A 14483-nucleotide genomic window follows, 5' to 3' on the forward strand; every position below is an offset into this window, starting at 1 on the left:
TCGTAGGAAAGCCCTTCTGATTCTAGCTTCTGTGCCTTTGAAGGCTGTCACCGAAATTCTGGTCTCGGCGCCCTGGAAGAGCTATGGTTTTTAACTTGTGAAAGTTTCTGAGCTGGAATCTGGTTTAACATCCAGATTTCTTTTAAAAATGAGATCATTTGGAGACTTTGGCATTAATGTATTAGATAAGAAAACATCCCCAGATGTTTCTCCCGCCTTCCCTTGCTTGTTTTCAGGTTGTTCATCCCGCCGGACCTGTTACACGTGTTAATACCTTTTACAAAATAATTACTTGAATTAGCAAGTGTAAAGAGAGACCCAGTGGAGGAGCAGCTGCTGTAGTGTCAGATTTTTAAGTGCCCATTCATTCTCCAGCGTTTTGCTTTGTACAACTCCTAAGTCAGCGAGAGCGAAAAACAAACTCGAGACTTTGAGGTTTAGGGTCCCCAGTTCACTTCCTTTGCCTTGTAGGGCGCTCAGCCTAACAGGATATGCTTGCTTTCCCACTGTACAGTAATTGGTATTTTTCTTCCATAGGATTCTAGGGGTGCTGATGGGGCAGTCACCATGTCAGTTCTATTCCGTAAACTCAACAAACACTTGTTAAGGGTACAAACGGGCACTGCTAGCTGCTGTGTCAGATAACGAATGTAGGGTTTTGTAAAAGACAAATCGATTTTTGTAAACCAAAAGAAAAGCCAGGAAGTGTGGGAGTTAACTTTGAAGTGTGCAAACCCAGTGCCTAAGTTTTCCAAAAAAAAAAAATCAGAAGCACCAGGAATACAGAATCCTTAACTTTGTTTAATACAAACCCCAAAGTTAGTAAGCATTTATAAATTTGCCAAACCATGTGATTCAATGAAACCAATGTGAAACCAGCAACTGTTGAGAAATCATAGTTCATTTCACAGTGGGTTTTGTCTTTCCTCTATTGAATATAGAGTTGTATTGTGTCTGTGTCTCACTTGCTACACTTGTAGCTCCTTAGGACAAAATCACTGAGGTTTGATATAGAGATAAAAATCCTGAAGTAAAATCTTTCTCATTCAGTTCTACTCTCCGTGTGATTAGTCACCAGCTCACTGTTGACTTCTTTCTAATTAAGCCATTCAGAACGCACACAGATGACATGCACAAGCCTCTGGGTCAGAATCACTTTCTGAGCCCCTAGCTCAGCGGTTCTCAACCTGTGGGTCGCGACCCCTTTGGGGGTCGAACGACCCTTTCACAGGGGTCGCCTAAAACCATTGGAAAACACATATATAACTACATATTGTTTTTGTGATTAATCACTATGCTTTAAATATGTTCAATTTGTAACAATGAAATTGGGGGTCACCACAACATGAGGAACTGTATTAAAGGGTCTCGGCATTAGGAAGGTTGAGAACCACTGCCAAGCTGGTTCAAAGATTTATAACATCTAGTGGGGCCTGCCAACATGGCGTAGGTGTACCAGAGAGCAGTTAGCATCAAGCTGGACAATAAAACTGGTTTTACTTTAACATCTTTATCCCTGAAAAGATTCAAGGATAGAGAAGATGGGAAAAGTTTAAAAGAGAAAGGTAAGGGGGGTGGGAGCGGCTGGCGAGAGATCAATGGGGGAAAGAGGAGACTTATGTAATACTTTAAACAATAAAGAATTTTAAAAAAGAATCAGAAAAAAATAAACAAATAAATAAATAAATAAAAGACAAAGGTAAGCTGCAAAGAAAAAGATAAATGTGGTGACATAACTTCAATATGTTTTTCAAACATCAACCAAATAACATTTTAAAACTCTAAAGATAGGGAGAGTTTTCATTTTCTCCATTTAAAATTTGTATAAAGTTTGAGATTTTTTCCAAGCTTATATTACTTTCCAGTTAACAGTGATTAAAAACTGCCAGTGTAAAAAGTTCATGAATTACTCATTATATTTATTAGAAATTAATGTTAAGGAGTAACCTGACTCTATTACATTTGTTTAGTGGGATTAGTTTCCAGGTAAACTCACTCAGTTGTATCTGTACATGAATATTTCCTGTTGAGTATCTACTTGTTGGCACATCCTCTGTGTACCTATTAGACTGACCTTCTCCTTTCTCATTCAGAATAGGCAAGGTTGGAAACCAGAAGCGTGTTGTTGGTGTGCTTTTGGGGTCATGGCAAAAGAAAGTACTGGATGTATCTAACAGTTTTGCAGGTAAAAGACAAATTTTACATTTTCTGAGCATGGTTAAAATGTCAATTAACTTTAAAATTAAAAGCGACATTTTGTGATTTCCATTTTTTACTGCAAACCAGAATTCTAATTAAGAATTGCTGTGGTATGAAAAGAGAGGCTAAAGGCTACACACTAAAGTGGGTAGTAAATATTTTAAACTTGCAGACCATACAGTCTCCATTGCAGCTGCCCAGCTCTGCTATTGTAGCAGGAAAGCAACTATAGACAGTATGTAGACAAATGGCAGCTGTGGTCTAGTAAAACTTTATGTGTAAAAATAGGTAATTGTTGTCGTTTGTAAACCTATGCACTAACTATTAACCATTTATGGATTAGCAAAGGAGAGATGGAGACTATTACCCTTTTATTCTGTTTCATGAATCTTTATAAGAACATTTCAATGTATGTTATGATGAAAGCAACAACAACAAAGAACAAAATAATTGTTGGCATGACCCCTGGACTAAGGGTAACTGACTCCAGTGTCTAAAAGGACCAGATAGTGTTATTTGCCAAATGGAAAATATTAGGAAGTGATGGGGTTTTTAGCATGTCCCTTTTAAAGGGTTCAGCCTCTACCTGGCTCTAGCCAGTTGTCAGCAGGTCTGATTTTTCAAGAGAAGCCAGAAGTCTGGATTTTTATGTGAAGTTTCCTAGTTGTTAATGAGAGCAATTCAAAAATAATTGCAATACTGTGTTGGACAAACCCACCTCTGCGGATATCTGGCCTAGGGGTCTCTGATTATGACCTGTGCTCTAGAATTCTACCTAAAATAAATATTGCTTTTTTTTCCCCCTCTTTAGTCCCTTTTGATGAAGATGACAAAGATGATTCCGTCTGGTTTTTAGACCATGATTATTTGGAAAACATGTATGGAATGTTTAAGAAGGTCAATGGTATGTCGTGTGTGTGTGTGTGTGTGTGTGTGTGTGTAAGATCTTGTGGCATTGATTTACATTATCTTTAAGTGTGTGTGCAACATTTTTTTCTTTTTTAAGTATTCCCTTTTCTTTGATTAATGTCAAGGGCCCTTTCCTTAGCTAGACTTCAGTAAGACTAGTGTTTGTAGAAGAATGAGGAAGAATAAGAAACTAAAAAAGCAAGTTAAGACCACCTAAGTTTTAGGGGAGAGAGGTAGCCCTCTGCAGCAGAAATCCAAAGAACTATCAAATAAAATCCACCTGCCCCTAGAGCTTTAGTGCCACCAGGATAAGTATATCTCTTCATGTGTATTATTTTCATTTTATTTCATTACAGCAACCACATTGCTTTGAAAATGTTTATTCCTGTAACACTTACAATTGCAGTCTATGTGACATGAACCCACATTTATATGTTGCCTTAGAATTATTTTCTGGTTGCTTTCATTGTTGACTGGTCTCCTAAACTAGTCTGAGATGTGGATGCCTGGATTTCCCTTGCTGCTTATTTTCTGAAAATTCTTTTGAGTTTTACATTTTATAAGTCAATGTTTAAAATAGATGTCTTAAATTCTGAAAAGGCTAGAGAGCATAATAACTGGAGTTCTTACCCTTTCTGAGGGAATTACATAGATCTTTAACAATTCAAACCCACTTAATTTTTCTTCCTTTCCAGCCAGAGAAAGAATAGTTGGATGGTACCACACAGGCCCTAAACTACATAAGAATGACATCGCCATCAATGAACTCATGAAAAGATACTGCCCTAACTCAGTGAGTGCACTCTATCATTAAAACTCTTGAATGATATTCTTTGGCAGTCTACTTAAGTAAGAGCATCTTAAGGATTTGAACAGCAAAATCATTTTGTTACTGTTTCTGTGTAAGCCTGTGTTAATTTTTAGTGTTTTGTGTAATATGCAATAACCCAATATGTTTAATAAGTAACAGTAGACACCTGCTAAGTGCCAGGTATATAAGTTATCTCCCTTAATCCTCTCTGTAATTCTGTGGGGCTGTTATCCTCTTTATAATAAGGAAACTGAGGTTTAAAATGGTTAGTAAGGTCTCATAGGTGGTGTGACTGGGATTAAAATGTTGGCTGTTTTAACTCTGATTTCCTTGAGTTTGATCACCATATTATAGACTACCTCTCAGCTTATTAATTATCTAGTGCCCCAGTGCATGGATTCGTGCACATTGAAAGGAAATTAATTAGAAGGTGGCCGGCAGGACGGGACTGGGCCAGATGGGCCGGACACACCCTGGAGCCAACCTCCTGTGGTCCCTCCCCGGCAGGTGGGGTCCCTCGGCCTGGCCTGTGGGGATAGGGCCGAAACCAGCTCTCCAACATCCCCCTAGGGGTCCCGGATTGCGAGAGGGCGGTTCTCAGGTGTCGCACCCCGGAATTGGGCTCCCTCCTCTCTGGTTCCGGGTGCATCACCCGAGAACCACAGCTGCCAAGTCACCACAGCTCGACAGATGCTCAGACCGGTCACTTAGGCTTTTATATAGAGAGAGATGGGGGTGGCCGGAATTTGGCTCCCTCCTCTCTGGTTCCGGGTGCGTCACCTGAGAACCGCAGCTGCCAAGTCACAGCTCAACAGCTCCTGCGTTGAGCATCTGCCCCCTGGAGGTCAGTGCTCGTCATAGCTACGGGTCAGATGCTCAGACGGTCACTTAGGCTTTTATATAGAGAGAGATGGGGGTGGAGAACAAAGCAAATGATGAGATAATTTGCATGTAAATTCTGGCTTTTGTCTGGTTGAATGAAATCCTTCAGTACTCATGATCAGAAGAATGGCTGCTGTCATTCCTATATACTCAGTGTGAGGTGGTTTGCTAAGATGTGTTTTTCTGCAAGGTATTAGTCATCATTGATGTGAAACCAAAGGACCTGGGACTGCCCACAGAAGCATATATTTCAGTGGAAGAAGTTCATGATGTAAGTCATCTTGCTATGAGTCTAGAATAAATAGATTTGCTACTTATTAGGCAATTGTTCGGGGTTTTGTTTTGTTTTTCCATTTTCAAGTCAACAAATCCTTTATCCCTTTATAAGAAAGAGAAGATTGTTGATGTCTGTTAACAGTTTGATATTATGGTTTTTCCCTTTGAGTGTTTGAATAGCCATATTTTAGAAACGAGTGGACCATAGAGATCTAAAGTCCCCTTTTACAAATGAAATTGAGGCCCAAAGTAGTTAAGTGATTGCCCAGAGATGTTCCCAGCAAAGTAAATGCAGAACCTGGTGAGCTTAGACTTAATCTAATGCACTTTCCACTGTTAGGCCCCCCTGGGCCACTATTCCTTTCTCCTTGGAGATTTTCAATCCCTAATGGCTAGAGCATAGGTTTTCAAATAGAGTAGGTCAGAGCTGGCTGGGGCTAGATGGCAAGACCCATCTGTGTGATTTGACACCTGAATACTCAGTGTTCACAGCAAAGTAAATGCAGAACCTGGTGAGCTTAGCCTTAATCTAATGCACTTTCCACTGTTGGGCCCACCTGGGCCACTATTCCTTTCTCCTTGGAGATTTTCAATCCCTAATGGCTAGAGCATAGGTTTTCAAATAGAGTAGGTCAGAGCTGGCTGGGGCTAGATGGCAAGACCCATCTGTGTGATTTGACACCTGGATACTCAGCCAGTACTTGCTCTCAGGTTCATTAGCTTGTGCTTTAGGTATCGCTAGAAAGAGCTGCCAGAATATATCTTTTCTCTATTTCCAGGAAAATTGAACTCTAACTCTAAGATAGGATTTGTAGTGAAAACATGTTTTGTTAGAAGCATAAAATATTTGCACTGAGGGTGTGCAAGTAATTTAATCTTGAATGTCCAAAGTCAAAAGCCTGAGGGATAATTAAAGTCTGTCTTTAGCTTTAAATATGTAGTATATATCCTTATATTCAGTTTTTAAATCTGGAGAAAGACATTTTAGGTTAGCTTTCTGCAAATGCTCCTTGCCCTGAGCTCTAGCCTCCTATTACTCTTTTTGCCTTGCTACAGGGAGCTTAGATCTCAATTTATTGTCTAGTTGCCATAAGGCTTTCATTCCTGTCTTGATACAGTTGTTTTTAAGTTAATCTTTACCCTGCCCCTTTCAAAAAGGAATCTGAGGTGGCTTACACTCATGCATGCATGCATGTACACACACCAATGAAGCAGGAATGTTAAATAGTGGATGGAGAGGACATAAGGGTCATTTATAAGATGAAACTTGGAGAAAATTAGTACCTAAAAAGGCATGCCATGACGTCCTCAAGATCATTAAAGTCTCTGATCATCCTGGCCATCAAAGCCAAGAGGAAAATTGCATTGGCAGGATTCACACTGTTATGGATAAAATAACAGCTAAGGTTTATGCCGCTTGGTAGAAGTTAAGTGACTCACCCAAGGTCCTGCAGCTCCCTGATCACATGCATGGCGAAGCCAGACTGTGAACCCAGGCAGTCTGGCTATAGCCTTTTCAAGAGATGTACAGCCTCTTCTGACACTAGACCTGAGGAAATTATCTCCGAGTCCCATCGGGAAGTCCCTAGTCTAGGTGACGCAGTGGCCACATCCCCAAGCAGATCCTGTGATAAATTCAGGCCACCAGAAAGTTGTTCGGACTGCATCATTTTGGTGCTCTGCTTTGTTTGATCCAAGGGACAATAGGTGGTTAAATGTTATGTTTCTGACCTGAGCTCGTATTGCCTTTGCTAGAAAGAACTGTATACTTTATTTTCATATATTTTTATTGATTTCAGGGAGGAAGGGAGAGAGAGAAAAACATCAATGATGAGAGAGAATCATTGTTCAGCTGCCTCCTGCACTCCCCCTACTTGGGATTGAGCCTGCAATCTGGGCATGTGCTTTTGACCAGAATCAAACCCTGGACTCTTGAGTCCGCAGGCCGGCACTCTATCCACTGAACCAGAGCAGCTAGGGCAAGAACTATATACTTTAAAAATCAGCCTAATCCAGACTTGCCTGAGTGTCCATCCCCACTTGTGGGGTTGAGAGGATTATCAAGAATTTCCTCAGAAACGAGCTCATGATGCTCCAGCAGACTCTGTCACGTTAGTTTAGAAGACTAAGCTTTCAAAGCAAATCTTATCCACTCATGCCATGGAAAACCCAGTAATGAATCCATGAAGTGATTTGATTTAAAACAGAAATCAAGGTGTGGAAAGGAACTTGTTTCAGTTTGTTTGTAAGCAAATAACTACAGTTAAGCCTTCTCTCCCAGGATGGAACTCCAACCTCAAAAACATTTGAGCACGTGACCAGTGAAATTGGAGCAGAGGAAGCTGAAGAAGTTGGGGTCGAACACTTGTTACGGTGAGACTTGGGATGGTGTCAGACTCATAAGCAGCCCAAGAGGCTGCTCAGTGTAAGGGAGAGAGCTGTATCAGGAGTGCAGGGACATGGGTTCTAGACCTGTATCATCTCTAAAGTGTCCTGAGTTACGATTTGTGACTTTGTGGATGTACACCTTGGGTGGAAACTATAACGCTGACTGGGAAAGGAACAGGTGTGTGAAGAAAGTATAGGCATGTTTTCTTCCAAGGTGACCTTTTCAGTGAATGTAGCTAGCCAGTTTTCTGCAGAGAATCTACTTGGGATGGGCTTTATTTTAAAGTACTGTACTTCTATAACCCTGATTTATTAAAAAATGTCATCATTTTTTTTCAGTAAGATTTCTTTCAATTCAAAATGTTACTGCTAATTTAAACTTCTCGCAACATTGTATAGATGCAGGTGGGGAAAATGCTACCCTTTGTTAGGAAAGTTGGAGGCGAGAGTTTTATGTGTGTTTTTTGAAACAAATTTCATTTCGGCTCTCTCTTTTCTTTTGAAAAATGCCCTGTGATAAGAAAAACAAAATATATGCCTCCCAATGAAAACAAAGTTAAGCCAATTTATACTCAGATCTTTGTAAAATGGAGGAATAACATTTTTTTTTTGAAAACTTGCCCCTCCCCACAAAGCTAGGTGTTTCCTTAGAATGTAAGAACCTGGGAGGTAATACAGTAAGTACACTGATGCTTTTTCCTGCCTTTCTTGTGGGTTATTACAGAGACATCAAAGACACTACTGTGGGCACTCTTTCCCAGCGGATCACAAACCAGGCGCATGGTTTGAAGGGACTGAACTCCAAACTTCTGGATATCAAAGGCTGTCTGGAGAAAGTGGCTACAGGCAAGCTTCCCATCAACCACCAAATCATCTACCAGCTGCAGGATGTCTTCAACCTGCTGCCAGACGTTAGCCTGCAGGAGTTTGTCAAGGCCTTTTACCTAAAGACCAACGACCAGATGGTCGTGGTGTATTTGGCCTCCCTGATCCGTTCAGTGGTTGCCCTGCACAACCTCATCAACAACAAGATTGCCAACCGGGATGCAGAGAAAAAAGAAGGGCAGGAAAAAGAAGAGAGCAAAAAGGATAGAAAAGATGACAAAGAGAAAGATAAGGAAAAGAGTGATATAAAGAAAGAAGAGAAAAAGGAGAAAAAATAAAACATGTAGCTTTTTAATTTGTAAATTAAAATCTTATAAACTAACTTGTGTGCCGCCAGAGGGTTCTTTTCATTTAAGTGCTTGTTAAAAAGCTGTATTGACAAGAGCTCTCTGCCCCAGGTCACTCTTGCTGTGGCATTACATGGAAGTGAATGGATAGAGGGACTGATCTCGTACCTAAACTACAGCATAGGATGCTATGAATTGGGATTACGACAGCTCAGGATTCAGACTGTGTGACAAAAGTAAACAACATTTTTGGTACTCTTCATTCTTTTATCTATAAAACCAGGAGTTGAATTTTCCCCATCTCAAAAGACTCTTGGGCTCTGTTTCTGGCAGTTTGCAAAATTGCTAAGTGGAATGCGTGAATTCCAGAAGTGCTCTGCCTCCAACACCTCTGAGTTCTGACCCTTCTGAGCTCCGTTGAGAATATCACACCACGGGACACAGGGACCTTGAGCTCTGGCATTCTCGGGGCTTGGGATCCAGCTCCATGTATTGTTTACCTTAAAGACAATTAAATGGCTTGGTTTTTAAGTCTTGTGTTCTAGTCGTTTTTGACTCTGGGAGTGGCAATCTATTATATTCAGAAGCAGCCAAAACAATCTTTAATTGAAACTGCCTTAAAGAAGTATTTTAGACTTGGAATCGTTTATGAAAAAGAATCTCATTCCTTTAAATAACAGTCTGCTATAGCTAGGTGAGTTCTTAACTCTGCCTAGAGGACCTAGGTCCCCGTTTGTGCCTCACCTCTGCGAAGTCCCTAGAGCAGTTTTTCCTAAGGGACACTCGGTTACTTCTGCAGTGGGTCTAAGTACATCAGGCCACAGGTTAATGGGGATGTTACTGAGGATGGAATGAAGTTCCCCCCAAAATAAGTGCTCAGGGCTCCTCTAGGAACAAATTAAATAAGGTTCTTGGTCATTTGACATACAGTAGTCGCTTGGATATTAATTTTCTTTCTTGAGCAGTTAGGACCTCCTTGAAGTTCTCTCATGTACCAATCCAAAGATTTAAGAACACAACGAGTTAGCACTACAACTGAGTCAAGTCAATCTCAGAAACCACTTCATAGTGTTATGCTTCAAAGTTACCAAAAGTATCAATCTCTATTACACAGATCTGCCAATGAACTAGTTAGTGGAAACTTGAGGGTCAATAATATGATGTATGACTAACTGAGCTTTTATTTTACATAAATAGAAGCATGCCCACATGAGAGTTCACTTCAAAGTTCATTATAAGATTCTGGGATAAAAAGGGGTGGTAAAGGAAGGACTACCGGCAACCAAGTCTTCTATTACAGCAAAGATCAGATGGTTTTGCATGTAACAACTTTTAAACACAAAGTTCAAAGCTTCAGATATATTTAAAGTAACAGGAGTGTTGAAGCTTTTGTGATTTAGTTTCCATGTTTACAACAGACCGATGTAAGAAAGGGAACATGGAACACTAACTCTCCAGGGAATGGAGAGGGAAGAGCCAGGATGCAATGGTTCTGAGGCTTAGGCAGGCGGGTCCTTTATGTAAGGGTCAGGTGGCAATCGGACCACACAGGAGTCAGGTCTGTCTTTGGTAGTACAATTTGGACTTGAAAAGCTTTCTAGGGTCTAATGCCACAGGCATTTTAAGTTTGCCACCATTTGATAAATTGGAATGTTTATTGAGCATCTAAGAACATGGGAATACTGTACTCAGGCTTTGTTATATCGAATAGTTTGACCCACATGTGGATAAAATTGACTTTACCTTCCTAACAGGATCCTCAGTTCCTACTTCTAATGAAAACAGTTTATAGCCTCTGGAGTCATTTAGGCTCACTTTCTAAGGCAAAACTGCCATCCTCTATAAGGGTGAGCATCGTAAGGCTATTGGTGGAAATCTTGCGTAGACAGATAGTTGACTTGACTGTAAAACCCATGGCCCTGACTTAAAATGAAATTTTGCATTTGTATAGTCTGGCCAACTCAAGATGAGATTTCTCCACTACTTCTGTTTTGGAAACAATCCCGGAAGAAGTCTGATCCTGAGTCTGGACCTCATATTTTACGTTCACTTCCACTGCCAAAGACTTCAGAATGACTTGTTACTCCTGCTACATACTTTACAGAGAGAACGATATTTATTCCTTACTGGTTTTGTTTGATAACTAACATCCAAAATCTCCCTGAACTTATAGGTTAGTTCTTAATGTAAAAATAGAAACTATCATAATGAACCAACAGCTTTAGGCCAACTAATTATTGTTAAATGTTATTTAATTTTGTTCGGACCATTAATCACTAAAGGGACAAAGGGAAGTAATCTTACTCAGAGGCTACCATATTACTTCTCCAGTGTGCTAGCGGCAAAGTAAACCTTCCCAGCAGGATTAGCAACCCCAGGATCTCACTCCAATTTCTAGAGGACCCTCCAGCTGTGAGAACTCAACCATATACAATTACCTTAAATAAATGACAACACAGGTCCTCATAAAATATTGAAATATCCTATTCACTGGGAAGTTATGAACAAGCCTTGTAGTCTACCATTTTCCTAAGAAAATGAGAAATAAGTCTTGCAAATGAATTAGGGTGGTTTGTGACACTATAACACACTAACACCACTACTTCCTCTGCCCCCGTCCCAGGAAATGGGAAGGAGATGGGTCGTGTTGGCAAAGCAGAGAACATTTGATTTATGTGACCCATAAGAGATGATTTCTACAATTTCCCTAAACAAATTCACTCCAAATAATACATAATACAGGCAAGCACTGATTTGCATATTGCTATGCCAATAGTATTATCTATATTTGCCTAAAAGCTAAACAGACTTGAGATCTTTCAAAGAAATCAATGGTTATTCTTGTTGGGGAGTAGGTGGAAAGAGAAAGGCACTCAGAAAGGGAAATAGACGTGAAGAAAGAAAATAGAAGAAACCAGTTACTATGTTTCCAGGGCCTAAATCAAGAGAAATCTGTAAGCATTCCTCTCTCGAGCCAATCTGTTCTTCAACACTAGATGGCACCATAATCTCATCTCTTGGCAAGAGAAACATTTGATTGCCAGTTCAACAAAGAATTGGGAATTCTTCCCCCAAAGTTGCTTCCTGTCACTTCTGCTTTTGGCTGCAGTCATCCAGGCAACATTTTAAAGAAGCTGGAGCGTTGCATGGGTGCAAAAAGATTGGGTGAAGTTGCCACACCCCCCACCCTTCTGTTTGGGCAATTATATACAAGGTTTTCTCTGTCCTTCAATAACTCATGCTTTAATTTTCGTCATTGCTGATACCACTACTGATCTCTTTAAAGACAGTTTTCAGTGGTGTGCTAGCAACACTCACTTCTCAAAAAAAAAAAAAAAGAGGGGAAAGGGTTAATTTGTAGCCTTTGCCAATTTCCCTGGTGTAAATCACCAGGGCTGATTTCAATACACCAACGTGAGTTGGGAAGAAATGCACAGCACTGCACAGTATTACCTAAATATGGATACATAGATAAAAATACCTCAAGAACACCATAATAGTAAAATGTGGTAAAATAATTAGGACATGACGCATGTTTAGTGTTACCTTCTTAGATTTATGTCAGTATAAATTACTGCATTACAATCTCTGGGAATCTGTGTTTTTAAGATGCCCTCCTGCATACATGAAAGTTAGAGAATCTTTATTTTGACGCAGACTAATCTATCAATCCTTTGCCTTATGGTTACCACTTTGTAGATCATATTTAAGAAGTCCTTCCCAGCTCAAGATCTCTTTCCATGCATACGTGTATATTACACTCCACAAAATGTCTTCCTTCTATGCAGCTTAACACCCACGTGCGACCGCTAGCTCTATGCTACAGCTAAAGTCTGAGCAATAATAACATAATTTAGTTCATCTTTTAACCAAAATAACCAACTAAGAGCTATAGTTCATCTACATAGTATCTCTTTCCTCATTTTCAACCTGGCTTCATCCCCGTCTCTGACCTCTCAGCATATAAAGACTCAGTTCTCTCCCATCTCACAGCCCTGCATTCTGCATCCTCCACTGTAGCTCTTTTTCTATCCTTTCCCCCGTTAACTTCATCAAATAGCCACCCGTGTTTGCTGCCTTCTCTTCTTTATCTTTCAGACATTTCTTTAATCTTATGCATTCTGGCTCCCACCCCGCCCCCCATCACTCCACTAACAGCGCTCATCAAAGTCACCAGTGGCTTCCACTTTGCTAATCCAGTTGACCCTTCTCAGCCCTAACCCTGCCTGACTTGACCTCTGAAAGGCTTCCGTCTTGGCACTCATCCCTGCTTCTCCTGGATCCTCTTGCCCTCCCCCACCCCCCGTCACATTTTCCTTTGAACCTTCATCTTACTCAACCTATCACGTACATTTTTTAAAATCCACAATCTAGTTGTTAAATCTAATTCCAATACCTGTTCCTCCTCTTTATTCCATATCCTACCCACTCACCTTAGGAGTCATACTGTTCACAGGCTCACCTTCAGCCTCTGCATTCAGCCACCTCTTTGTCCTACCATGTGGACCATCTCTGACATCTGCCCTCTGCATTCCCACTGCCCCACCTACATTCAAGCATCCATATATCTCTTCTGTTCTGTTGCAAGGATTTCCTACCTGCAATTCTTGCTTACCTTCTCTCCTGCCCTCTCCTCCATATTCTATTCTCACACCAGAGACACTAAGTTGGAAGATGAACCTCAGATGAAGAGAGGTGCTTGAACCTCATTTCATGACTCACAAGCAGCAGCATCACTTTTAGAGCCCCTCTCTTGTTATTTTTTTTACCTTTATCCTGATTTCCACTACCATTGTAACCTCCTCACACACATATTTACACAATTGGTAGACCCTTACATGGGTTTAATCATTGTTCTTAGATATGGATTGATCCTGGAAGAATATGCAGCATTATTTTGTATGTGCATGTGTTTTCATTTACATACATATTTTCCATTAGATCCCATCCTTTCCTAAAAGTTTCAGGATATAAAAATCAATCTACATGTGTCCATCAGCAGATGAGTGGATAAAAAAACTATGGTACATTTAAACAATGGAATACTATATGGCAATAAAAAAGGAAGAACTCTTACCATTTGCCACAGCATGGAAGGACCTGGAGAGTATTATGCTGAGCAAAATAAGCCAGTCAGAGAAAGGTAAGTATCACATGATCTCACTCATATGTGGAATCTAATGAATAAAATAAACTGATGATCAAAAATAGACCCAGAGTCATAGAAGCATGAACAGACTGTTGAACCTCAGAGGGAAGGCAGGGGAGGGTGGGTGGGAAGAGAGCAACCAATGAGCTTGTATGCATATATGCATAACCTGTGGACACAGACAATGGGGTGGTGAGGGCCAGGGGGGAGCAGAGGTTGCACATGGGTGTTAAGCTGCAGAGAAGGAAGACATTTTGTGGAGTGTAATAGACACGTATGCATGAAAACTGCATGCTAGAAAAGAGCATGGGAGAGGGCTGGAGAGGTTAATGGGGGGGGGGGGAGTACCTATGTAATACTTTCAACAATAAAGATTTTTTTAAAAGAAAAAAATTAATGTAAAAAAAATCCACTGCATTCTTATATACTAAATGAAATTTCAGAGAGAAAAAAATGAAAAAAATTCCTTTTTCAATTGCAACAAAAAGAATAAAATACCTAAGAATAAACTTCACAAAGGATGTGAAGCATTATTAAAAGAGATTGAAAAAGACACAATGAAGGAGAAAGACATTCCATGTTCATGGATTGGAAGAATCGACATAGTTAAAATTCTATATTACTCAAATAATACACAGATTTCATGCAATTCCCATCAAAATTCCAATGTCATTTTTTAAAGAAATAGAACAAAAAA

At 40.2% G+C, this 14483-nt stretch overlaps 1 protein-coding gene across 1 annotated transcript; it reads left to right on the forward strand.

The window, feature by feature from the left end:
* Nucleotides 1-2076: 2076 nt before the first annotated feature.
* PSMD7 (proteasome 26S subunit, non-ATPase 7) lies at nt 2077-9168 on the forward strand. The gene is made up of 6 exons (XM_014529186.1): nt 2077-2185; nt 3011-3103; nt 3804-3901; nt 4992-5072; nt 7359-7450; nt 8190-9168. Exons 2-6 carry the CDS (start codon nt 3076-3078, stop codon nt 8626-8628), a joined length of 738 nt encoding a protein of 245 aa, XP_014384672.1. The 5' UTR covers nt 2077-2185; nt 3011-3075; the 3' UTR covers nt 8629-9168.
* The last annotated feature ends 5315 nt before the right edge of the window (nt 9169-14483 follow it).

The sequence above is a fragment of the Myotis brandtii genome, unplaced genomic scaffold (assembly GCF_000412655.1).
Source record: "Myotis brandtii unplaced genomic scaffold, ASM41265v1 scaffold670, whole genome shotgun sequence".
NCBI lineage: Eukaryota > Metazoa > Chordata > Mammalia > Chiroptera > Vespertilionidae > Myotis > Myotis brandtii.

What these genes read in the sequence shown, in the direction of transcription:
- PSMD7 (XM_014529186.1), top strand. Translation starts at nt 3,076, where the DNA reads ATGTATGGAATGTTTAAGAAGGTCAATG. An exon ending in AAAGATACTGCCCTAACTCA is followed by an intron (nt 3,902 to 4,991) that starts GTGAGTGCACTC and finishes TTTTTCTGCAAG; the next exon opens with GTATTAGTCATCATTGATGT. An exon ending in CAGTGGAAGAAGTTCATGAT is followed by an intron (nt 5,073 to 7,358) that starts GTAAGTCATCTT and finishes CTTCTCTCCCAG; the next exon opens with GATGGAACTCCAACCTCAAA.